This window comes from Eumetopias jubatus, unplaced genomic scaffold (genome assembly GCF_037043125.1).
Source record: "Eumetopias jubatus isolate StellerSeaLion01/CBP00866 unplaced genomic scaffold, mEumJub1_p1.0 scaffold_2, whole genome shotgun sequence".
NCBI lineage: Eukaryota > Metazoa > Chordata > Mammalia > Carnivora > Otariidae > Eumetopias > Eumetopias jubatus.
In genome coordinates, this window is record NW_028274808.1 from 75826828 (window position 1) to 75854624 (window position 27797).

Sequence of the window (27797 nt, forward strand, 5' to 3'; positions counted from 1 at the left end):
AATGCGCTTCCCTTCTAAGCCGGATTCTCAAAGTCTACAGATACTAATTTAAGGAAGCAAAATCAGCAGGGGGTAGTAGAAAAGGGACCGCAGTGGGAATGTCAAACACTTGAATTTTAATCCTTGGAATCCGGTGACCTTGGGCAAGTCAAGCAAGCCTTTGGCGTCTCCACGGCTCCCACTTGTAAAGCAAGCAGGTGCCCCTGACCCACAGTGTAATCCAGCAGAGCCAATTTGCATATGTCGATGAAGAAGGCCAATGATGAGATGTGGTGAAAGCTTCTGTGAAAAGCGCCTTCCTCCACAGATTTTAGAGAGAATGTAAGGTGAGGTTCTACAGGATAATAGAAAAGCACTTTGGAACGCTTAGAGGACTCCCTAATGTAAATACAAAGCCACCACATAAGCCTTCTGTGGAGATAATCTAATGTTAAGGCACTGAAAAAAACCCACCTATTTCATATCCTCTCTTCCTCTCACAAATATGAAGCTCACAGTCTCTGAATATTTCTTTTCAAATCATGAGCATTAGGGTGCTCAGCTGTGAAATGATAGCACTGAACCAGATGACCTACCCTCTCAGTTCCAAAACCCTGAGATTCTTTGATTTCATGTCAGTGACATGAGTCAAGAGCTAATTTCTGTTCTTTGCCTTGGTAATTTTACCTCCCAGCACAAGCAACGCATCACCCTATTCTAATGTGGTGATGAGGGTGCTGGCCATGTCCTTTTGATACATTTATTTAACCAACCGCGTGTCTACGGCGTGCTTGTCACATGTACAGTAAACTAGCAGCTGAGGACACATAAAAGAAGTACAAGACACATCCTGTCCCTTGTGGCACGTCCAGCGGCCGGCTGGTGAAGCTCCCGCGCCAAACCCGGTGGGAGGCTGTGTGGGGCCACCGAGCGGCAGTTGGGAGACCAGAGAAATCAGGGTGTGCCTCGGGGCGGGGCTTGAGCCCAGTATGGGGACAGTATGGGGACAGATGAATACATTCTGCACAGACTGACAGGACGGCGAAAGAAGAATCCAGCAGGAACACGGCAGAGAAGAACAGAGGGCCACGAAGGCACTGCTCTGACCTCAGGTCTGCCTTTGACCACCACGGGGGAAGGAAGGTTAACAAGCAGGACCGGGGCAGAGGAGGAGGGGTTTTCAGAAACAAGGGAGGGAGTCTGTTTTATCTTCTGCAGGTAACAGGCACCCCTTATGGGCTCTTCAACATGCCAATGCCATCGCAACCACCCCTATTTGTAGGTTTTTGGAATCTGAATTACTACTTCCAAATCTCTAGCATTTAGAAAGGTTGCATTTCTATCAAGCTGACAGAGAAAACTGATCCGGGTGTTTCCTCCCACGTGCAGGATCACCCAGCAGAGTCCTTCTGCGCCCTCTGCCTCCCTCACTATCGCCTCCCCCAGGAGAGGAGGAGGAGCTTGTCCCTTCCTCCCTCTCTCTCTCTCTCTCTCTCTCTCTCTCTCTCTCTCTCTCTCTCTCTCGGGAGCCAGACCGCCTGCAGGAAGTCCACATTCTTCTCTGCTCCTCCCACCACACCTTCTATGTTGTGTCTGGCACGTCTGTCTGGTCCTGGGGGTCGCTATTAGGCAATCTTTTTGTTTTTTAAGGATTTATTTATTTATTTTAGAGAAAAAGCACAAGCAGGAGGGGCAGAGGGAGGGGAAGAGAGAACCTCAAGGAGGCTCCATGCCCAGAGCAGAGCCCCGGGGAGGGCTCGATCTCACAATCCTGAGACCACGACCTGAGCCAAAACCAAGAGTCGGACGCTTAACCGACTGAGCCACCCCGGCGCCCCGATATTAGGCAATGTTACCCACAGGTATAAACCCTTTGTTCCAGCGTCAGTTTTATTGATAACAAAGGCCCCACTTTGATCTTCTGTCTCCCTCACTTACAGTTCTCAACTTGTCAGAACTCAGATGGGGAAGAAAGCCCTTTATACCTCAATTAGACCGGACGGACTTTTCTGAGACTGTATAACCTCAGCTATGCACATGTAGTTTCCACTGATCCATGTAAACGCTTTAGACTCCAGGGCCAGGGCTTAGGCGAAATGGCACTGTAACTCCAGACACGGCCAACCTATGGCAAATGACAATGGCGGCCCCAAAACAAACTTATGGCATCACACAGGCAGTCCTAACAGGGAACTCGGGACAGCCAGTTCAAAACTGATGGCTGCTGTATATGGGCCCTCAGCACCGTGAGGTCCCCCTGCCCCCATCCTGGCATCTCCTCGGCTTCTCGACGGTCCAGCCCATACAGAGTACGGCCGAAGCCCACACCACCCCACAGCACCACGTGTGACTTACACTCAAGTAATCCCCACAAACGCATTCCCTCTTCTTCCCTCCTAACCCCCTTCCACACTATTTTTTTTTTAAGATTTTATTTTTTTGAGAGAGAGCATGGGCGGGGGGCAGGGGAAGCAGCCTCCCCGCTGAGCAGGAAGCTCGACTTGGGGCTTGCTCCCAGGACCCCGGGATCATGACCTGAGCCGAAGGCAGACACTTAACCGACGGAGCCACCCAGGAGCCCCATCCACACTGTTTAAATAAAGATCTATATTCTAGCCCCTCTGAAGTAAACAAGCAAGCTATACACAAGATGAATGATCAGTGAAATTAATTAACTCTTCTAAGGAGCAACTACATTTTAAAGGGATTAATGTGTGATGAGACTAAATGAGAGCATGTTGATTAGGTAAGGATGAAAATTCTGAGTACACCTTTCCCAGCTGGAGCCTCTGTCAACACCCCTTCCCATCCCACTCTCAGCCCCCTCGAAGGACAACTGGACACACAGGCCATGGGTTACTTATATCTCGGGCGCCATTTCCAAAGGAGGAAAGAAATTATTTATTTTTATAATTATCATTATTACTGTTATTAATAGTATTTCCAGAAATAGCTACCATTTGTGGAGTCCCAGCTCTGTGCCACGGATTATGGTGCTTCATATACATTATCTGGGTTCATCAGTTTGGCCCTGCAAAGTGGGCGTCAGGGTCCTCATTGCACAGATAAGAAACGTGAGGCTCATAGACTTGCCCCCCAAAGTACACAGTAACTGGCAAAGACCAGATTCACCAGAGACCACGTCTGCTGGCTACCAAATTTCATGCTCTTTGTACTATTTTGAGAAGCCAAGATAAGAATTCTAACGACTCCTTGGCATTCTTATCCCCTGCCCTCTAAAAACTGAGCAAAAATACTTTGAAATTGAATAGTTGTATCAACTATGTGGGATGATTAAGGTCAAAGACACTATCTCCCACTATAAGAGTTGGGTTATGGCATCTTGGAGGATTTATACCCACCCCTGCCCTTTTACCACACCATCCCTCCTCCAACTCGTTCAGCTGTGTTTCTCAGAAGCCAGCTGGCTCCCAGTCACAGGTCGGGACTTCACTCCAGGAAACAGCTTCTCCGAAGAACTCACTGAGCACCTTACTCGTGGGAACTATCGGAAGAGCTAAAATTGATCGTTGAGCCAACAAGAGAGGGGGAAATGCTCTTAAGAGAAAAAAAAAAAAAGATGCGAAACACCAACTTTCCTACTGTCACTGGACATGTGCCAACAATAGAGAATCAACACCTAACATGAGGACAATTATAATAATACATTAAACTGCCACTCACAAAAGCACTAACTTCTGGCCCTCGCTGCTCCTGGCTGTCCCAGAAAGTACCATTCCTCAGACCTCGATCATACACCAAAACTGACTGCACCAGCACCAGCTGGGGTTGCAAAAATGGAGTCTTTTAGATACAGTGACAACCTCAGTACAATCCCAATACGGTACAACTTCTGGCCCCAAGGAGAACAATGGTTTTCAAATACAGATCTCCAATGTTCAACTTGATTTGGAATCCAATGATTCAAACACATTTTCAAAGACATCATATAGCAGTGGTTCTCAACCCTGCATCTATGTTAGAATCACCTGGGGAGTTTTTTAAAAATACCCATGTTCACACCCTATCTGTCCAGGTAAGTCAGAATCTCCAGGGGTGGGGCCAGGCCTCCCCGTTGATTCTGATGTGCACCAGTGTGAAGACCCCTGTCCCAAGGACACCTACACTATGCAGGTGCTAAGATGCCATTTAAGATATTTCAGCTAATGGAGTAACAAAGGTAAAAACAAAATGAAACAAAAACATAAACACAAACAAGCAACCAAAAAAAAACCGTTTTTTGCTGAGCAGTACTCCGTAAAAAAGCTGACAATCACATTCCTTCCAAAGCAAACTCAGGCCCAGGAGGTAAAGGAGCATTTCAGATCACAGGGCAAGTCGGTGGTGAGACCTCCACCCTGTGTTGCCCACGCAGTCATCAAATTATCCTGCTTGAGCAATGCCATCTTCTGCCACCTGCCACATGAAGTATTGTGCAGAGCTGGAGAAAAGATTTTTTAAAACTTCCATTAGAGAAAACAAAGGAGTGATTTGGAAGCTTCCAAAAACTTCACTTATCCAAGTAGATAAAATACTGTACATCACTGAATTAGTTAATTGTCCAAATGAGTCCTAGAGAATTTCCCAAGAATAAAAGCAGGATTTGACTAATTCCCAACTATTATGGGAAGATCCATTATAGAAGAGTCAATGTTTTGAATTAATGAGAAGAATCCAAGTAGTGGCTGAAAAAAATAGGTGGCTATACTACCCACTTCCTTACCCTCCTTCCGCCATTTAAAAAAGGGAGAAGCAGCGTGGTCAACAGCCTGCCCTGCTTTTAGCAGTGTGAGGTACACAGTGATCCTAACAGCATTCTGGGCTGCTAACCTCATTCTCATGATATGAATAAAGGGTTCGATGGGAGAATCTGCAAATTAACTAAAAATACCTTTCCTTTCTTCCTTTTAAAGGAGGGCCTCCAAAAAATTAAACCCAAGAGCCTCTGCTTGGATCCACTAGATGGTGCAAGCTCTCCTTTTAGAGCAGACTTACCAAGAGGAGAAACTCAAGCAGGACATCAAAAATTAATATGGGCGCACCCAAGCAGCCCCGATTACATAGGAGCCTTGAGAGAAAGGGGATTCGCTCTCAAAGAAATCTATTTTGCAATTAACGAAAGCATAAGGAAAATTTTTTCTGAATTCTGCACTGGGAGCTCAGGAGTTAACTTACACCAGGGAAGGAATTATGGAACTAAGATTTACTTCCAAGGGAGATAATGGAAAGAGATGAGGACACTGTAGCCTCTAGCCCCGCAGTTCTGGTTTTGGTCCAAGCTCGGCCAGTAATCAGCTGTGTGAGCCTGAGCAAGTCACTTAACCTCTCTGGTCTTCAATGTCTTTATCTGAAAAATGAGGAGTTGGGACTGGACTATCTCTGGGATTAGGTCTAGTACTAAAATTCTCTGAGTGTATATAACATACTATGTTCTTATCTCCAATTCAATCTCTCCGTTTAGATTTGGGAAGAACTTCACACACAAAGGCTATGCTTCATGAAATCCATCCAGTCTGTGAAATTTGTTTAAACTGAGATGTTATTAATTCATTTACTGACAAGCATTTCTAGAACGCCTACTGGGTGCTGAGCATTGGGCTGTGCCAGGGAATTAGGACACGGAGACAAAGGAGTTCCTCACCTTTGCTCCACAGAGCTCCTCTATAAATTGAAATCAAACACATTTCAAAGTTATAAACTTCATAAATTCTGACAGACAGAATGCGATCTTCAAAGAAAAAAAAAACTAGTTCTTTTAAAGCACGTATCACAAATGTAAATATCACACATGCTTATCCAGAGAGTTGAATGTCTTGATAAATAACCATGAAAATGCTATATTGCCAATTATTTTTAACTTGATAGATTATCTCCTAGGCAACTCAAGCCAAAAACAATAAAGAAAAGTTCCCATTTTGGACACTGTCAATTCTGGACGTGGACAGCACATTTTAAATATGACTCTCAGAGCCATCACTGATTCTTGAGTAATATTTTTTTATTCATTTTCCTTCTGCTTCTTTCTAGAAAATTCCGTATCTTCCTTTATGTTGTTCCAGCAGTATCTGTCTCAAATCTGGTCATTCCCGTCGTGGACTTCCGCAACAAATAAGAGGTATCTCACTTTCAGCAAAAGCCATGTCTGGCCAAGCCTAAACACCCCTCCCCTCAAGCACCTCAGTCTTTTCCCAACTCCCAACAGCCCCTACTACTTAATCTCTCCTGACCTTTCTCCTCTCTCTCCCTCACATTTGCTTCACCCACACATCATGACCTAGTCACCGTATCTATGTTCACGCACTCACTTACTCAGAAAACAGCAAAATACCCGAATGGAGAAGGCAGTGGGTTAGAGATGCTGCTGTAATATTTGTACGATAAATGGACATATAAATAAATATATAGTCTCTACTCTCATGACGTCTGTCACCTGGTAGGAGAGGTAAGACACAGTAAACCCCTAATGATCATACAAGGTAATCTTTCAGTGCCACATGAGTGATACCAACGAAACTCTAAAGATGTGAAGAGTGATTGCCTACACCTGGCTTGATAAGGAAGACTCTCGGAAGAAGTGGCATGTGGTCGGGACACTGGGGGATGAGAAATACTTAGGTAAGTAGAGATGGAAGAGAAAGGCATCTCAAGGAGAGGAAATGCATAAGCACAGGTGATTAAGTGGAAATCGAGGCCATACATGGTCCAAGAGAGCTGGAGTAGTTAGTCTGTGGGGAGGGAGAGGGGAGGAAGTTCAGGGTTAGCCTGGGAAAAGATTCAAATAACTGGGTTCTGCCAGGTCTAGCCTCGGAGTTATTTCTCCTACTACTCTGATGCCTACAGTTCTCTGCCTATTCCCCTCCTGGAAATAAGCCAAATTTTATAAATTACAGATTAATGAAAGAGCTACCTGGTGATCTAAAACTATGATTCTCCAACAAGTGCCTAATAAGAACTAAAAAAGTAATAACAGAATTAACACACACCAAGCACTAACTCTGCGCCAGGCAACATTGTAAAATATCAACTCATTGAATCCTCGCAGGTCCTGTAAGAGTCCTATTAATGTCATTCCCCATTTTACAAAGGAGGAAACCGGCTCAGAGAAGTCAAAAGTGCTGCCCAAGGGCACAGGGCTGGCAGGTGGTGAGGCTGGGGTATGACTCTAAAGTTCACACCATATTAAATCCTTCACAAAGAACTTAGCCACTGGATACCACTAAGGCTAGCTTTATGCAGTGAATAAATGTGCCTTCCTCTTTGTTCTCTATTTCAAGTCTGTTTACTCCAGCCAGTGTTTTTGTTTGGTTTTCTGTTTTGGCACAGCATTAGACTCAGCATGATAAAGACAGGGACACCCCCAGGACACCATGAGGATGGCTTTGGGCCGTGGATCCCATGACCAGGTCACTATTTGCTCTGTGAAGAGGCAAAACAAGAGCAAAGATTTGGGTCTCCCTTCACCTCACAGTATGGCCTAGGTCTCGGCTTACCACGTGACGTACCTGGAGCCTCCAGGCCTACAAACAATTCGAAGACACAGTGGTTCCACAGGCTGGAAACTTAGCACTAGACCTCAGATAACAATTATAAGATTTTCTTCAGAAAAAAAAAGTGCATGTCCCAATAGCTTCTATTATAATCTATTCCTACATTCTCTCAGAGGCTTTCCACAACAGATACGAGGCATTTCATTACGTTCCACAGCTGATCCACAAGGGCTACCTCTGGGATAAACAATCTACTCTCATCGGCTTTTCTATATATTGATGAAGGGAAGAGTGCATTTGTATATGGATCTCAACGCCTGTGTGCATCATCTTTCCACTTAATAACCTAGAATATGGGAAGTGAAAAAAAAGCAATAATGGTTACAGTGAAATGAAGAAAATCTGCCAATAGCAGCTCTGCTGTGTAAGCTCTAGTTACAGGGAGCTCTCACTTCCCCTTCTGCCCACAGCACCAGGGCATCTGGGGGGAACCCAGTCGGCTGTACAACCGTAATGCCTTATAAGATACTGTAATGTATACGACATCAGTGTGTGGCCAGTTGTCCTACTGCCAAGCTGACCACATTTCCATTTGAAAGGAGTTCTTGTGGTGCTGATATCACTGTACACATATCTTCACAGTATTACACAGGAGAGCAGAGTTGATTTCGCTGTATAAATAATGGCACTTGTCCAACATCCTGAACAATGGGAGGTACTTCTCACAATGGAACACTATCCACACACGAGGGGGCAGAAACGCATTCTTAGAACCCATACACAGGAACTCAACAATGTCCTTTCATTACTCACCTTTAGATGCTACGACTACGAAGTCTGTAAATGATGCAAGTGTTTTGACTTATGCTATCTGCTTTGATGGCTAAAACAGCTCCAGAGGGAGGCAGGAGAGACTGTGTCCCCTTCTGAATGCCTTGCTCGTTTGGGACAGCTTCACGGCTTCCCAAAGCACTGTTCTCTATCTCCTCATTCGAAGCTCACCAGTCTTGGCTGGCTGCCAGCAGGGGGATTACCATGGATGAAAAAAACAGAATCCTTAACCAGGGTAAGCCCCCTGAGATTACACATAAAACAGGGACGCACGTCTTCAGAATCCTCATCCAGTGAAAGAGCACAAGTAGCCAACGTGCCAGCAGGAGGGCCGAGATCAGTACCATCACCCAGCGTGGTCCATGGAGCACCTGGTTGCTGGCTAACAGGGAAAGTGTCAGCCCTACCTAGTAAATCAGATCCTGCAACTCAGGACTTTGAGAGTGACTGTCTTTGCACATTTACGCCTGGGCATCTCTGGCACTGAGAATCAGAATAAGCAGGAAAAGAATTCTAGGTACGACTGGGTTGACGTCACATTCTGAGAGAAAGAAGGAAAGAGTAAATCCAAAAGTTTGGCTGTCTACAAGATGAGATGAAAATGTGTGAAGGAACAATAAGAAGAGGATCTAAAATCAAAACACCAGTGACTAAAAACAGTACGCGATCCCCTGTCCGGTAACACCCAGTGTCACGTGAAGGATGCCTCATTTCAGAGACCCAACTGGTGGAGCTAATAGGTGATATGCGTGTAGTACCAAGTACCAGAGACAACGGGCGCTTTAAACACAGTGCCTCACTGACTCTTCCCAGGAGCCCACTAAGGTAGGTACTGTTTTATCCATATGTAATATACACACCTAGACAAAGGTACTGGCCACAGTCACGTTGCTAGTTAAGTAGCAAAGGGCCAGAACTCAGACTAAGGTCTCTCTGGCCTCAAGACCCATTTTTTGCAATGTTAAGCTAGACTGCTTCCCCAAATTGTATTAATCAAATATCATGCATTAATTGAATGTGTTAGATGGCACACACTCACCTTCAGTTTTCAATTAATAAATCAAGGATTTCCAAGCCGAAGCCTCTCATAAGTGCCACTAAAATCTTCCAGGTCTATTTAATGGCTGCCTCTCGTTGGATAGAGCAGTTATTAATTGAGGCTGTCGGAAGCTGGCCTGCTTGCTATGATTGCTTCAATCCAAGTTCCAGAACACTACCGCCGATCCGTGTCACATAGCTGCAGGCCCACGACAGGAAGGGCCTTTTAATTACCTCATTCACCTGCCACTACTTACAGACCACAGCGATCCCTACATCTGGCCTCTCGGCTTCCGCGGGACTCTCCTGTTTAAATCCGGGGTGACCGAGGAGACGGAATGATTGTGCGGGCCCCTGCCACTGCCATCCCAGCCCCTCAGTCACACCTGGGTCCCCAGCATCAGGTAGGGAGCCCAAGGCTATGACAGAAGCTGGAGATGGCAGCACTCTCCTGCGGAGCTCAAGCATCCACAGCACGCGGCTTCCCCCGCTGCCAGATGGCCCTGAGGAGACTACCTGCCTCCCTGCCCAGCCGCCACTGGAGCCTGCCTCAGCCTGTGAGGCAAGAACAGCGGCTTCTAGAAGGAGTGACCTCATTTCTCTAGGACATCCCTGAGACCCCTTCACTTCACACCAGACCAGTGGTCTGTGGGCCAGGTGGGCGCACAGGTAGGCTTTCAGCGTAGTGGAGGACAGAATCATTTTAAGTGCCTGGTTTACTCCAGGCATGGTAAAAAACAAAGTTCCATATGAATAAGTATAGCTCAACATCATTACAAGAAGAGGAATAAGCAAATAGGAAAAAAAAAAACAAAACAACAGGGCTGGGGGGCTATGGGCAGGATACTATCCCAGAGCCTTTAGTGATTGGACACTTGGATCAATAATGCAGAGAATGGGTTTTTAAAAGCAAATTACTGGGACGCCTGGGTGGCTCAGTCGGTTAAGTATCCGCCTTCAGCTCAGGTCATGATCCCAGGGTCCTGGAATCAAGCCCCACATCGGGCTCCCTGTTCCGAGGGGAGTCTGCTTCCCCCTCTCCCTCTGCCTGCCGCTCCCCCTGCTTGTGCTTGCTCTCTCTCTGTCTCTGACAAATAAAAATAAAATAAAAAATGAAATAAATAAATAAAATGCAAATTACTGAAATGCACAAGTAGAAATATGAAATGGAGAGGCCAAAATATTATCCCACTACAGTTTTTCACGTGGTTCACCCCAGAGCTGGAGCCTAATTCAGAGCTCCATAACTCAAGGGAAACTGTAACAGATTTAGCAAAGAACCACCACATTTGAGAAATAAAATCTCAAAATTCCAGGGCAAAGAGGGCATCCTAACTCCATGCTTTCGATTCCTTCTTTTTTCCAATTTCCCATGGCAAGGAATGCCCTGATCAGTGAAGTTTAACAGCATTACTGGCACCAGACATAAAACTTCAAGGTGTTTTTCATCAGGAAGTGATGCAGGTGACAGCAGAGTGATGTGCTGGGCATCCAGAAATGCAACGGGAAGTGGGCCAAAAGAGCAAGCAGGGGACTGGTCTCTGCGCTCTAGCCACTCCAGAACCCCGTTCCCCCATCTCCCAGACTAGAGATGCGTGAAGAAGGGTGGACAGGAGAAATGGAGCAAAGGGACAGTTAAGGGACAGGCTGCTCTGCCCACTCCGCCCTGGAGACCAAAAACAGTATGACCTAAGAGGTCAGCACACGCCTCCCGTCAACGCAGCACCCAATTATAGCTCATTAACATGTATTAGTGCTGATCATTTGAAGCCGGTTTTTAATTGCTCTTAAAACCTTCAGTCACAAGTTTCACTGGGCATAAAAGCCAAAGACATCCCTAGCCAGTGAGAGCCCAATTGGGCTCTACAGGGGTCCCAGCCCACCCCACCCACAGACACACTAAATAGCAAATGGGTGACTCACAAGTGTGGCTGCTCCCAGACTGAAAATTTCCATCTTCTGCAGTCCCCAAAAAGCTTCCATCCATCAACCTAAGTCAATAAGCCATGAATTACTGAGCTCACAGGATATGGGTCATGAATATGTATGTGTGTGTTTAGAAGACAAGATTGTAAAACAAATGGGCCCCACAGTGGCTTAGAGGCAGCCAGCGCACATGCCACTTAAGGAAATGGTTGGAATTATTCTACCAGTGTATGTTGTTCACACATGGTTTTAGCACACGAGAGATGGTGGGAAAGTGGGTTTTCTGGTAGACTTTTCTGCTTCTGTTTTTCCAAGCGTGCTTGTATGGAACAACTCACTGAATGCAAACAGCTGCCTGCTCTTCACAAAAACCAAAGGTACAGGCTTTCTTTGAGGTCACAGGTATCACTGCGAAAGCCTGTGAGCTGCCTGCAGGAAAGGATGGCGTGTTGTTCATTACTTTCCCTGCCCTTCCTCCCTTCCTTCAGCACACTCCCCCCCTCAACGTCTCCTCTGCCTCCAACGATTACAGACAGCCCCAAACTTCTGCCCTAATTTCCTAAGGAGCCAAGGAACCCACAAAACAGAAGAACACACTAGTTCATTAAACATTTGACCAAAATAATATGGCTGAGCCCCGGATGCTATTCGTGCACCCTTTCCCCTCCAGACATCTTGCTGGTCCCCTCTTTCTAACCCTGCTGGGGCCAGGGCAGGCACTGAGGCCATCTTTGGCTTCTACTGCCAACCGCCTGTCCGTCTCCTATCCCCCCAGGAGCCCTAAACAACACACCTGCACAGAGATTCTTCCAAGCTAGTGACAAGGCCAATCAGCTCGCTTCACTTCTGTTTCTACCTGCTACAACACAGCCTCGATCACCACCACATTCAAAAGGTCTTCAAAAAGATCACCTGCAGAGGAGGTGCTAAGCTAGCTTGGGGTGAAAGCTAAGCGTCTGGCTTTTGATATTCTAAATTTGAGGAGCAGGGCAGGCCACTCCGGCCAAGAGATCCCACGGGTGGTGGAGGATGTTCAGGCCATCTGTGTAGAGCCGACAGTTGATCGCAGGGTTGACCAGAAGACCGAGACCATGCATGCCCACATTCAGGGAAGGCAGGGGAAAAGTGAAGTCCATGTTGCCCACAGACTCTACCAGAGATCCACCAGAGTCTGAAGGGTGGCCGTCAAAGGGGAAAGGAGGTCACCAGGGAGGCAGAAGTCTTGGGTTTGTTAATAGAGCAATTCTTTAAAATCCTGATATTTTTCGACAACTTTTAAGTGCGTTTAATGATCCGGCAAGGGAAAAGCTGGGAGGCATACATGAAAAAAAGAAAAGAAGTCACCCCTTGAGGTTGTTTGGAAGGGTTTTCTGGTAGTGAGTGGGAGAATACCTTCTCTCTAGGATCTTTGTCCTTGTATCCTATTTTCTTCAGCCCCCTCCCTTCTCCTGAACCCCCTTCCTTCCTGCTTTATGTTTTTTTTAAGATGTTATTTATTTATTTGACAGAGAGAGACACAGCGAGAGCAGGAGCACAAGCAGGGGGAGCGGGAGTGGGAGAAGCAGGCTTCCCGCCGAGCAGGGAGCCCAACGCGGGCTCGATCCCAGGACCCCGGGATCATGACCAGAGCCGAAGGCAGACGCTTAACGACTGAGCCACCCAGGCGCCCCCTCCTTCCTTCTTTCTTTCAGTTCACACTTCCCAAAATGCCAGCCATACCTGCTGCCTTATTTGTCACCCCCAGATTGGTCCTGAGACTCTTACCCCTGATGCCCCTCTACACAGAAACTGCTGGCCACAGATGCAAATGCTCACCTGCCCTGGGAGTCAGGTTAGGGTCTCTCCCAGTGCCCATTCTCCCTGCCCCTGTGCACACCACAGCACTCTTGGTGTACTTTTACCAAAATGCATTCCTCCCAGCCTGGACTCCTGCGGGAGCTCGCTCCCTGAACGTCCTTCTCCGTCTGCTCACCTTCAAGGTTCACCCCAGGTCACTCATGTCACTCTCCCTGTCATATTCTACCCTCCGTGTCCGCCCCACGCCCCTCCTCCACCTGCCCTGGCTCCCGTCTCTGGTACAACACTTATTTCTGTCCCTCTTGTGGTTACCATGTCAGTCTCCTGGGTCCCAGATTATAAACTCCGGAGATATCAGAGGGTTTTCAGGCAACTTCATTTCCCCACAGGGTCCGGCAGAGAGCTTTGCATCTGGTGCACACTCACTAAATGGTCTCTGAACAAATGACATTACCCTTTTACTGCATATGAGATGGCAGAATTTGTCCTGGAGTAACTATGATAACACCTTTGCATACAACAGCAAATGATTTACAGAATGCTCTCATGATTGATCTCCATTCCCTGTAAGGGGGAGCGAAGACTTTACTCTCCCCACCGTGCAGCTGAGGAAACAGACTCAGAGAAGCTAAACGCTTCGCACGAGGTCACACGGCAGTAACTACAGGAACCAGGACTAGAATTCAGATCTTCTGATCTACCACCACAGGTCTCTTCCACCAGACACCCTGCTTCTTCGTGAATGGGTAATAACAAGCCTGACCTGGTGATTGTTACCTGTGCTTTAGGTATTTCTTCATTGTCTATATCTTCCTTTGCCTCCTCCTCTGAGGCACTGTCTCAGGTTGGTCGTGACGCACACCTGAAGCTCCTGGTTCTATTCAGGTGGCCCTCTCCAGAGAGCTCTCTCTGACCCTTTACAAACACATTCAGTCCTAAGGGATGGTAACCGTGGTAATCCTGCACACAAATTCTTTGACACTCCTACTATCAAGAGGTGGGGTTCTATGTCCTCTCCCCCTGAAAGGGGGGGTACTCTTTAACTACTATGAATAATAAAAGATGGCAGGAGGGACACTGTTGCAGTTTCTAGACTGACAGCTTCTAGTTCCTGTCTCTTGAGCCCCCAACAAATATAAAGGAGTCCAACTACCTGAGGGTGCCATGTTCAGAGAAAGTCCAAGCCAACCTTGTGAAGAGATATGGAGTGAGGGAAAGAGGGAGACAGGTAGGGAGAGGGAGGGAGGAAGAGAGAGAGAACGGGACAGAGAGAGAGAGAGACCCATCCATCCACTCAGCCCCAAGAGATTCAGGCCCCAACCACTGTGCTCATCCCAGGTGAGGTCCCAGATAGCACAGAATGGAGATGAACCAACCCCACTGTGCCCAGCCTGAATTCCTGAACCACAGAGTTGTGCTTTATACTAATAAATGGTTGTTTCAGGTCACTAAGTTAGTGAGTAGTTTATTACATAGCAGTAGATCACTGAAACACCACACTTTTTTTTTTTTTTAAGATTTTACTTATTTATTTGAGAGAGAGAGAGCACGAGCAGGAGGAGGGGCAGGAGAACAAGTAGACTCCCCACTGAGCGCAGAGCCTGACTCAGGCCTGATCCCAGAACCCTGAGATCATGACCAGAGCCAAAGTCAGAGGCTCAACCCACTGAACCGCCCAAGTGCCCCGAAACACCACACCTTTTAACTAGTTCTCCGCTACCCAATTTGAGTGCCATGTATTCCTTCTGGGGCTCTGAGTGACAAAATACACATGACAGCCATGAGGGCTAATAATCACATCGCAGACATCTATTCTTCTGGAAAAATGGGAGAACTGCATATCCCTCTGAGGAGATGTGGCCTGATGACTTGCTTTGCTTTAAACAATGAAATGTGAATGGAAATAACATGGATCACTTCCAGGTAAGTGCTTCAAGAGCCAGTGGGCCATTCACTATGTTCTCTTCCTCTGACATGACCACAGATATCATTTCCAGATGGTGAAGGTTCTATCACCTTGGGTCCCTGAGTGACGAGAACATGGAGAAAAGCTACCTGCAAACTGCCCACCCCACACTCCAAGATGGACAAGCAGTGTGAATAACAGACATGTGTTGTTTTAGCCCCCGAGACGGTGGTGGTATTCATGACTGCGGCATGCTCATCATGACTGACATAATAAACTCCTTCATCAAGCTAATCCTGACCAAAACGACCCCTTGCATGTGGGGACCATTTGAACTCCTGAATATTCTGCACACAAGGAAGCAAATACATAGGTCCATCGTTTTTACAAACTACAATCAGGAAAGCCATGGAAATCAGTCAACTGTTCGGAACCACGGAAACCCACCTCTTAGACCTCCAGCTCCAGGGAGTGAAAGTGACCAAGGGCCCCTACTACTACACTCTGAAATCCTCACCACACGTCCCACAGACCCTCTCCCTGGGAGACGTAGGCCCCCTCTGATGGATTTTCTCAGATTGCACAGCACTCTGGGACACTCCCAACCAACCTCTTCCTCTCCTTCCCTTGGGGTCACTTTTACATTGCAGTCCAGCAACTCCAAGCCTTCCCCACCCTGCTCCCTTTTTTCTCTCTCACAAGCATTTCCCCTAATAAAATCCTTGCACATTTAATCCTATGTTGGCATCTGCTTCTCTGAGAATCCAGACTAATACAACCATACCGATGAATATTCAGCCTTGAAAATTTAGCTTTAATAAATTAAACATACAGAGACAACAGAACTAGCTCTTGCTGGTTAAGGGCTGCCGAAAGTCATAAATAACCAGTTCTGTACAACGTGATGTCCATATCTATGTCTAGCTCTGATTCCTAAATGAACCGTATTAACATGGCATCATTTTTTCTAGTATGACTTTTACAAAGTATGATTTTAAACCTACCTCCAAAAATGGATCCTTTCCTAAATGTCCAAAACAGGCTTCCAATCCCTTATTTTAAACCCTGGAGACCATGCGTACCTTGGAATTCAAACTTTTCATAGTTTAGAAAAGTAATGTGTACATCTGCCATATTTGACTAACCCAGCAGGTCCGAGACAGCACCCTATAACCAAATACATTACCATTTCTTCCACAAAACATACAAATATGAACACAAGTAGAATAAAACCAAACAGCCTCAAGACAGTTCAGGTAAGGGTTTGTCACTACAAGAGTTCAGCAAAGGTTAGGTTGTGCTGCCATATGAATTATTTTTTAAAAATTGGGGGTTTTCTAGGCTTTTTTAATTTCTGAGTTGTGGATAAGGGACTATGGACCAGTATATCCACACTAGAGAAAACCGTGCAGCCCTTTGAAAAAAATCAAACACACCTTTGTGCTAACACAGAATGACTGGTCACACCACACCGCTGGATGGAGAAAGCACGTAGCAGAAAGACTCAGAGGGAGCACTACATCGTGCACACACAGACTGGGGAGAGGCAAGGTAGAGACAACGCTCACTTGTCAAGTGCCCACAACCCCACCTCTCACTGCCCACAACCCTTTGTAATGACTTCATCTCTGGCTAGGAAATGCTGTGGAAATACAGTTTAGGAGAATTGATTGTGATGTAGGAATATGTTTAAGTATGCATTTATTTCTATTATTTATGAGACAGAGAATGAGTTCACCTCTGCAAACTGCCTACATGGATGGGATGGCCAGTAACTAAAATGCCACATATAAATTGGGAGCTGAGAGAGTACACAATGGAAATTTATTTAGGATACTAAATGAGGTGCCTCCACTAGGGCAAGGGACACAAAATATGAAAAATCTAGACCAGAGCCTCTACAGTAGTAGGCCTGAGACTTCCAGGTGGCCCTTCCCATATCAAAGGAGAGGACACAGGCTATGGGAGGCGAGTGCTCCCGCTAGGAACTCCTCCAGAAACACCCAGTTCTGGACTTCTTCCCTCATCTGCCTCGGGGCCCTTGTCCTGCCACTCATGGGAGGCTCCTTACTTCATCAACCACTGAGACAGCCAAGAGCCAGAGGAGAGGCTGTTCCCTCCCCCTTGCCCTGACTCCTTCCTAAAAATTTTCATTCTAAATGATTAAAACACACGCGCGCATGCACGCGCACACACACACACACACACACACACACACACACACACACACACACACAAATTGGGGAGCAAGGAGGAAAATAAATTAGGGAAGAAATATTCTCCCTAGTTTCTAAATAGCCCTGGGAGATATTGCCTGCAATGGATAAAAGTTAGGGAATTTTAATTAGGGGTTGGAAATTCAAATCTAATATAGTAATGTTCCCTTTGCCTTTTATGTATTCAGCATTGACTGTATTTTCTTTTTCACAATAAGGATGTATTCCTAACTTCATGATTTAAAAAACCTCATATTTTAATTATAGGCGTAATAGAGAACAATATATGTAAAGTGCTGTTAAAATTCTCTATGAACCACTGCCCGGGAATGCATCACATATCAGCACTTGGCATGGCACTTTAACAAACCTTATTCCACCTATGTGCTGTTTATTCAGTGTCCCGAGTCCCAGGCTCTGTCCTTGGCACTGGAGATACCCCAGTGAACAAGGCAGGTGTGAACCTTACCCACAAGAAGCAGGCAAACCACTGTGGAGACAGCCATTAAACAAGTTATTGCACATTTAATGATTTGATTCCACTAGTGATTAGTGCTGTGAAGGAGTAGTGCAGGGTGACCAGTCGGGTCCTCCTAACAGTCTCTGACGTGGATCTCATCCTCAATTATGGATAAAGAGTTATCATTAGTATTTGTAACATTAAGGTATGGTAATTACAGTAATGTAAAATATCCTGAACAAATAATAATTATAATTATCACTATTACAATAATGCCTTATGAAATTATTTTATATCCACTGGTCAATGAGGAAAAGCATGGAACTAAATGAGGAAGAAAGTCTAAATGTGTGAGGGAGTATATGGATAATGACTGCCAAAGAATTTCAGTAGCAATGTTGTATTCCTTCACAGAGGAGAATTCCTCCATGCAGAGGCTTAGAGACCTTCCATAGAAGACATCCACCCCACCTCCAGAAGAACAAGATACTAACAGAAGGACAACCTGAAAACAACCATGAGGTTTGCATTTTCCCAAGTTATGTCCTGTATTTTCCAAGACAGATTTAATTTCGAACACTTGGTCCCTCTGTGCCTATAAACCACTAAAATCATCTAGAAACATCAATATTTTGATGTTTAAGCCACATCCAAGATTACCTCTTGAAACTAGAAGTAACACAAAGCACACTGTCAGATCAAGAACAATGCTTGTTTTGGAAAATACTGCCACTACACGCAAAAGGCAGTAAATGGTAAAAGATGAACATCTTCTATGAAGACCCATTGCTCTAAACTTGAAGCCCCATTACCAAGGCTTCAAAGTTGCCATAATAAGGCATTCTTCAATTCTTCAAAATAAGAGCCTGCGGAAATGGTACTTCCAGATGTAGAAACATGAGCAACCCATCGAAACAACATGTGATAAGTTATTTCTTGCTTATCTCCCTATGAGGGCTGGCAACTCTAATAACTCAACAAAGAGTCTCTGAACTCAATACTCGGTCTCTTTACCCAGTGAAGAAAAACTCCTAATAATTAGAATTCTAGGTCCATGGGTGTCTCCTGACAGCTCACAATGGAAAGGCTATCAGTTGATTTATTATACAAAATGAGAGCACCATAAGGAATCCAGAGTGGTGCTAATGAGACAGCCAACCTTTAGTGGGACCTTAACTTGCTTCACTTTAATTTTTACTGTCACAAAATTGTTATAAAAAATCATATTCTACTAAGGAGATGGCAAACCCATGACACCTGTGTTACCCTGGCCCCCTTCCCCACCACGGTAAGCCCGGCACTCTCTAGGACAGATTTGGCCTCCGAGAACAGCCTAACGGAGGATTCCAAGGAGCTACTCTCCATAAACGGACGTAAACACAAGAGTCAGAGTCATTTGCCAATCTTCATGTAGACTATCTTACTCGACACTCACAACGCTGTTTTCTATGACACCAACTGGATCCCAACAGACTTCAGCTGTCACCATTGTTAAGACCTATCTTTCATATTCCTGAGGAATATGAACGGAAGAAGAAGAAGAATTAGGCTAAAGTCACCATCGAGTCAGTTACACTGTTCACCTTCCTCAGTTTCCGTCAGTTGTACCATCAAGAGATAAGATCACTTTAGCCAGTCACTGACCTTGTGGAGCGCAGGAGCCAAGACTGGTACCAAGAATCCATTGTAAATATAATTGACAAGCTGATTGCGAATCAAGGGGTGAGCCACCTAAGAGAGAAACAGGCAGTCATGAAAAAGACAAAGAGTTTCATCTTTAGGTCTTCTTAAAATCACACATTTCTGTGAACATCCTAAATTCAAAGAGGAAATTCAAATTCCGGCCATTTATTCCATGGTTAAGGAATAATTCAGACTTCAAGCCACCATGTAATTTTTTCAGATGGTTTATTCCAGTATAAACAGCTTGGACTTTCATATTTTAAAATCGGTAATTTTAAGTTTCAACTTAAAAAAAAAAGCAGATACTAAATAGACTGAATACGTATAGGGACTCATAAAATAAAATTAACAAATTGTAAAGTATCATTTTGCCCCATAACTTCATCTAATGTCCCAATTTGTGCCTAATTAAAAACAAAAGTATAACTGTCACAGTGGACAATTCATTTATTTTGCTAGCGAAAAGAATTTGTGTTCAAGATGCATTTTCTACCAATCATTTATATTGAGGAGGAAGGCATTTAGAAAATCTTTTCATAAAAAAATAAGATTCTGTTCAAAAGGAGAAAACATTACCAAAAGTATCACACTTCCTATATTTCATTTTTAAACCATATTTAGCATGGATAAGTCTTTACCAATATCTTTTGTGAGTAATTTTTTCAGTAGTACCCCCAAACAAACAAAAATCTTAAAAGTATATGGCCCCGATTTCAAAATATAGTATAAAATATACCATTTCTCTGCCTTTAACCATGCCCGTTAGCTTTACTTCTCTTTCTTAAAAAAAAATAATAATAAATTCAAATAATAAAGTGAAAAGCAATTTCTAGGGAAGTAAAGCTAGATCTTTAAATTACTGATAATCTCTCTCTGTGTGTACATTAGGGAAGGAACTAATAGTTTCATCTTTTTTATTTCCACATACTTCTGCAAGAAATGTTGATAGACTGTAATATTAAAGGGAAAAAAAACCTTAAGATATAATCCATTTATCTTATATATAAATAAAACTTCCTTTGACTTAGCAATAAAAATGAGATAGGAACTAAAGTAATTTACTTGCATTTTCTTCCAGAGGCTATTTCTTTATTTGGTAGATAAACAGATTATAACTAACATTTTTCACCTTATAATCAACATAAAGAAAATTTGATTTCTTCATAAATCCCATATGAAGGTAATATGTATGTTGTATAGAAATAAAACATTTTTTATGAAAAACCACTACATCCTTAAATATACACAAAATCTGATTTTTATTGAAAACAGTAACAAGAAATCTAAAGGCAAAAATCTAATCAAGAAGCCAAATATACTAGAGTTCAGTGGTTGCTTTTTTTCCCCGAAGCAGACCAATTTCAAAGCACAGATTTAATTTGTGCTGCTAAGAAGATGCTTAACTTCATCTAAATTCAATTGGGATAACAATATTCTTTATGTAGTATGCACCATTAAGCAAAATAAAGTGTTTTCCTTTGTATACTCCCAAGAAGACCTTGAAGTAAGAGTGGTATAATTTGGTGTACTTAGAAGCCTAAAAATATCTATTTAATGAGTCAAGCATTGAACTTATTTTTGATGGTTAAGTGGATAATCAAAACAAAATTAACACTTTTTATAAGGAGGAGAAAGAAAATCCACTCATTTTTTTCCTCAATTAAAACTTCCCCCAAACCTGTAAACTAACATTTTTTGTCATCCAAGGACATTCAATAGGCTTAAAAGAAAGCACCCATATTCCACAGACATTAACATTTGTCAAAGGAATGCTGATGAACTCTTGTCTTTTACAATTGTCTTTTACAATGCTCAGATTCTGAAGGGACCAGAACAAAGGGCTCCTTGGCGGCACTCCGGTAAGTACCTGGATGACGGCGTTGCAAAACTCCAGGGAGTTCATGAACTGGACGAGAGAGGGGAGCAGAAGCCAGTCGTCTTTGAGAAGGCAGTGCCATTCCTCACCCTTCTCTTCTAGCTTTGTGGGCAGGGAAGAGTAGAGACCACTGAGCCCGGTCGCAAGCACCTGCGTTCAGAAATACAATATAAGCCCTTTTCCAAAGTTCTTAGGCCGCAACCAGGGGATGCCGATGCCACTGGTCCAAAGACCACACTCTAAGCAGCAAGGCATTCAAATATTAAAAATATCAGCTAGCTGGGAAGGATTCAACAGGTGGGGACAGCAGGGCAAAACAGCTCCGGCGGAGGACACAGCAGCACCGGAGGGATCTGGCTCATACGCACATAGCTGATACAGCTTATGTGTCTCTTCTGTGCCAGGCATATGCTGGGCTAGGGCTGCGGGGAGTGAGGGACACACATGCAGAGATGAAGACAACATGATTCTGCCCCCAAGGCATTCGGGGGAGAGGCAGACCCATAAGCAATGCATGACGGTACACCACGCTGAGTGCAAATCCAGGGACGGCCGGGGAGGAAGCCCCGGGACCGAGGCAGCCCGCGACGGAAGAGCCCACAGGTAAGAACCATGAGCAGCTTTATAAGAAAGATGCCTACAGACTTGTTAAAGGTCATGACCAATACGCGCATGTTTACAGTCTAGAAATCTGGCACCTTAATCTGATCTCCACAAATTATAGCCGCAAGAAGTGGGGGTCAGGGGTCAGATATGACGATTACTGTTCAGAGGAAAGGTGGGTCTAAGCTGAAGCACCAGCGATAAGACAAGAGCAGAGGAAATAAAGTTGAGCATCACATGTGAGGTAGCTGTGAGGGTACTCTAGCGAGGCCTCCGACAGTCCAGTATGAATCCAAAGCTCGTGGGGTTTCCTTCCTCCATCAGTGCTAACATGAAACTTCCAGCATTTGGGCTGAGTAAGTGAGGGTGAATGAGACCTCGAATCTGTCAGGTCATCCAGCTTGGTCCTTAAAAAAAGGGTGATGTCTTTAATAGAGATAGAAGTGTAGGAGAGAAACACACTTTTCACTGGGTACCTGTTGATTTTACCTTGCACGGTGTAAGACCAAGGAAAACAATGAACTTCACAGTACGAGAGCCTCCCAACTGGGAAGCAGCGCTAGCCAACAGCACCTCCGAGACCCCGACTGGCAGCCACGCTGATCGGGCAGGAGATGCTCAGAATGGATGCAAGGTAGTTATCTATAAAGGGCATTGCTCCACGGTAAAGCCTGAGGTTATGAGAAACTCAAATCAGACTGAAACCCTCAAGGAAACATTCAATCCTGAGTTAGGCCCAGAAAAGAAAGGGTGACATATTCACTGATCTCAGAGTCTAATAAGAGATGAAGAGACCAATTACAATAGTGCGATAAATACTCAGAATATGTAATAGAAAAAATACGGTACTGTGGATATACAAAAAGCCCTTACCCCAGACCTGTGGGGTTGGGAGCAGGAAATGTTCTCAGAAGTGATGTCCAGAAGTTGCTGAAGAATAAACAGGAGTGAGCCCAAAAAAGAATCTTGGAAGGAGGGCTGTTCCATGTGAAGGATGTACAAAAACTCCAAGAAAAGATGGCATCTTCCAGGAACTAAGAGAAGTGCCAGAGTATTGGAACGTAGGTGCAGAGGTGGAAAGCGCCAGACAGGGTAAGCAGGAGTCAGATCCTGCAGGGTTTTGAAGGCCAGGGAAAAGAGCTTGAGGGATGCCACAATGGGGAGCGCACTAGACAGAGGTGTGTATCTGATGATTAGCAGGCGAGGGATCTGGACTAAACGTGAAGATCCGGAGCCATTAATATGTAGATGGTACCTAAAGCCACAGAGACCAGAGAGAGGAGGGAAGGGAGGCTTGGACAAATGAGATAAAATAATCCAGTGTTTAGCATCAGAAACAGAAAGTCAGAAAGAGGGGCGCCTGGGTGACTCAGTCGTTAAGCGTCTGCCTTCAGCTCAGGTCATGATCCCAGGGTCCTGGGATCGAGCCCCACATTGGACTCCTTGCTCAGCGGGAAGCCTGCTTCTCCCTCTCTCACTCCCCCTGCTTGTGTTCCCTCTCTTGCTGTGTCTCTGTCAAATAAATAAATAAAATCTTTAAAAAATAAATTTAAAAAAAAGGAAAAAGAAAGTCAGAAAGAAATGTGGCAACAGGCAGTTGAACTTGGAAAAATTCTCTGCAAACTCATCGTTCCCTCTCCTATTCACTGGTCCTGTGTCCACAGCACCCTCTGTGTCCCTCTGTGGAGCAGTGGTCTTTCTTGCATTTATTAGTTTGTTGGCTGTCTTCTCCAGCTCACCTGGTCTGCCTTGGTCATTCTAGTCCACACTGGAGGTGTGGATGACCGGTCCTGTCAGGTATGCTGAGTATCAGATGCTAGCAGGACTTGCCATGAGTAACACATCCAGCGCAACAACAGAGTACAGGCCTGGAGACTGAGAATCTGGAGGTGTTCGTGTAGAGAAACCAGCTGATGCCATCCATGGGAGAGCGGTGGATGGGGGTGGGCCCAATATGGAATAGAAGCCCCCAGTGGACTATAAGGGGCCGTGAGAAAAACAGATAAACCATTTCAATACGGGAGAAATCCAAAGATTATTTGGATTTCAAACACACATTTCTGTGTTTGCTAGTGACCTTTATGCATGCATTCATTCACTCACTGGAAACAAACCGAACACCTTCAGGCCAGATACTATGTTACAGTCCGGGAAATGAACAGTAAACAAGATGGTGCCCACTTAACTCTTTTTCAAAATCGGGGTATCTGTGGTCCCAAAGAAGAATGTCCCCTGTTTAAAGTATTTAACTCCTTGACAACATACCCAAACAAATCATTTTAATTCTAGTTTTGAATGTGACCCCAGTGAGTTGCTGGTTACAAATCTGGAGCCTCCGGCAAGAGAGGACACAGACTAAGAGTTCTCCTTGCAGGGAAATCTAATCTTGATGTCACATTTTAAAAATCAATTACATTTGCTAACTCACGCTAAATTAACCTCAGCACAAAGGCTTTAATTCCGCATACTCCCGATTCCTTAACCACTTTGAGGCTTTGAAGATGAATTCATAAAGACAGGCTTAATTTGTCTGACTAAAAAGCTGGGAATGACTATTTGGTATATCAATATAATTAAAGCAACATTAATTTTCAAATTACATACATCACTGACAGTAATTAAAAATAACACATACCTAATATTCTTTTTAAAAGAGTATTCGGAAAAGGGCCCGGCTGAGATGCAAGGGGAAGCCTGTCTATGCAGAAGGACAGTGCCGTGTGCAGCCGGACATGGAGTCCCGCCGCGTTCTTGCCTCCAGAAAGTGGAGCTAGAGGATGCCTGTGCTATCTTCTTCGGAACGGCAGACAAACAGGGAAGAAAAGGGTCTGCGGAACAAGAGTGGGACATAGTTTAAAGAACAAGATTCCAAATCTTTTTTTTTTTTTTTAAGGGAAGAGCTTCGTTGTTTTTTTTTTTAAAGATTTTATTTATTTGACAGAGAGAGCACAAGCAGAGGGAGAAGCCGGCTCCCTGCTGAGCAAAGAGCCCAATGTGGGACTTGATTCCAGGACCCTGGGATCATGACCCGAGCCGAAGGCAAATGCTTAACCGACTGAGCCACCCAGGCGTCCCAAGATTCCAAATCTTGACTGCTAACTATTTATATCTTCCTTTCCAAGACTTTGCTCAGAGTTCAGATTCATTCACCCAATCCACAAACATTTCTAGAACACATGAGAACACTGGGGGCCAGGTACTATGTACAGCTGGTCCTGGGGACAGAGCAGAGAACAAGTCATAGCAGATGAGCTGGGGAAAACAGCCGCTAAACAAATAAAGACGACCGGAAATACCACTGCTCCACAGAGGGACACAGAGGGTGCTGTGGGCACAGGACAAGGGAAAAGGAGAGGCAACAACAGGTTTGTGGATCATTTTCCCAGCAGTTTAATGGCACAGTCTATTTATTTTTCAATTTTATTTTTAATTGAAAAATTTCAAAATAAAAGGACACTGAACATTTAGTTAAAAATAAAATGTCTATGGGGCACCTGGGTGGCTCAGTCGGTTAAACAGCTGCCTTCGGCTCAGGTCATGATCCCAGGGTCCTGGGATCGAGCCCCGCATCGCGCTCCCTGCTCAGCAGGGACCCTACTTCTCCCTCTCCCTCTGCAGCTCCCCCTGCTTGTGTTCCCTCTCTCGCTGTGTCTCTGTCAAATAAATAAATCAAATCTTTAAAAAAAAAAAAAAAGGAAAAGAAAAGAACGCATGTGCTGAGACGGGCATCATGGCTTAGGCATGGCAGTGTTTCCACGGGACAGAGGAAAGAGGACATGCACAGAGGGCTGACCAATTCAGGGAAGGTCCATCTTTAACTTGAAACAGCTAATGGTACCTGGTTAATTTTAGCAAAAGAAAAAGATTTTCAGCAGATGGCTTTAGTCTGAAGCTAGCAGCAGAACAGCTGGTGGGGATTATTTGATGCAACTTGCCAAAATAAAAAAATCTCATAAATTTGGGGTGTGGGATATATAACTTTCTATCAGCAGCTGTGTACCTACAGGTTGCTTACTTCAATTTGCATTTCTTGATTCACATATAAGCTGCTTTCTACTTTTGCCAATATGTAATAAGTGACGAGGGCATAATCATCAATGTTTGGCCAAAAAAATCCAAAGTGATAGGGCCATATATAGTTGCCAATCATTTGTTGGCACTCAATTGTTCCCCAGAGTATTCTCAATCTCCTTCTTTTCTTGGGAGAGCATGTCTTGACAGTAGAGGCAGCTGAACAAGCCCTTCCTATCAACTACAACCACAGAAGTTTCCAAAAGTGGTCCAGCTTCCTGAAAGAGTCATTACTCTTCCCAAAGCCTGATGCTAACACACTTTGACAACCACACTAATTAGAGAAAGCTTTTTGTCAATTGTGGTCCTTAGCTGGATAACTCAGAGTACGCTTTTATCTTCAACATAAAGAGTTCTTATTTTTTTTAATTATGTTGTCAGATGTAATTATACAAAACTGGGTACAAATGAGATTATGGGATCTATCCTGAGGGGCAACTTATCACAACGAAGCTCTGTGTTCCATTCTAGCAAGTAAGATCAGCTGGAGCTGTTGTTTTCCCTCTCATTTTAAAGAACTGTAGAGTGTTTTAAAACCTGTGTTTTTTGTTTGTTTGTTTTTAAGTAAGCTCCACACCCAGCATGGAAACCAAAGAGGAGGCTTGAACTCACGACCCTGAGATCAAGACCTGAGCTGAGATCGAGAGTCGGACGCTTAACTGACTGAGCCTCCCAGGTCCCCTAAAACATGTTTTTATAAAAGCAACAACTACTCAGTGAAATCTGCTTAAAACACACAATAAGTGGATATCCTAACATTGAAAACATGCTCCATTCTGCTCCTAATGTATTTAAACTTTGAAGTATGAAATACTACAAATGTATAAAACAAAATAGAAAAATCTTCCCAGAGATTTAACAGATTTTAATATTTTGCCATAATTTCTTTGAAGCACTCTATTTTTTCCCCCAAAAAAGCACATTACAAATAGAGCTAAACCCTACTCCAATCCCACTGCCATCTCCTCTCCTTCTTTCATCCCCAAAAGTAACCACAATTTTGACCTCAGTGCATATTATTCCTGTGTTTGCCTTTGTAATTTTACTGTATACATACGTATCTAAAAAACAGTATACACTAAGATTCTGTGAGTTAAAACTTTATGTAAATTTATCTAAATACTAACATATTGCATGAAACCTTTTGCTACTTTTTCTGTTCAACATGTTTTTAGATTATTGGTGTTCACACGTGTAGATGTAGTTGCATGCTAATACATGTGATTTATTCATTTTGAATCCTGAGTAGTATTCCATTGATACAGACTAGTCCAGTTCATTTATTTTTCCCTCAATATATTTCTATTTTGCTCTTCCTCAAATCACTATTCTACTGAATATCTTTTTGCATATATCCATGTGCCAGATTTCCCTAAAGCAGATATCTAGAAGTGAAGATGCAGGATCACATGGTATGCAAATATCCCATCTTATTAAATATTGCCATAGCTTTCCTAAGTTATCGCACCACTTTATATTCTCAAGAGTTCCTGTTTTTCCTCCCCCTTGACAACATTTGGTATTGTCAGATATCCAACAGTTAGCCACCCTGATGAGCATTACCTGGTGTCTCACTGCGGGTTCAATCTGCACTTCCCTGACGTTAGCGAAGATGAGCGTATTTTCTTATGTTTATTGGCTTTGGGTGTCTTCTGGGAATTGTCTGTTCATATCCTTTGCCCAGTTTTCTAATGGGTTGCTTCATTGTTTTCTTACTAATTGGTAGCATTACAAATATTTTTGTGTATTTTGGGTAGCAACTGTTTGTAGTTATATGTCTTGCAAATATCTTCTCCCAATCTGTGTTTCTGTTGTTAATTCCAATCGTTTCGTTATGGTTCATGCGTTATAGGATGTCTTGATATTTTATTACCCATGTACAAAGTGGTGGTTACACAGATGGATCCTTGAGCCAGGCTGCCCA

The 27797-nt window shown here is 44.2% G+C and overlaps 1 protein-coding gene across 1 annotated transcript in view; it reads right to left on the minus strand.

Annotated features, from left to right (window-relative positions):
- FHIP1A (FHF complex subunit HOOK interacting protein 1A) overlaps positions 1 to 27797 on the minus strand; it is a 79794-nt gene that overhangs the window by 36470 nt on the left and 15527 nt on the right. The window contains exons 3-4 of the mRNA XM_028125300.2: positions 21191 to 21349; positions 19285 to 19371 (exon numbers count right to left, since the gene is read on the minus strand). Coding sequence (XP_027981101.1) covers positions 19285 to 19371; positions 21191 to 21349 — 246 coding nt within the window. The remainder of the gene's footprint in view (positions 1 to 19284; positions 19372 to 21190; positions 21350 to 27797) is intronic.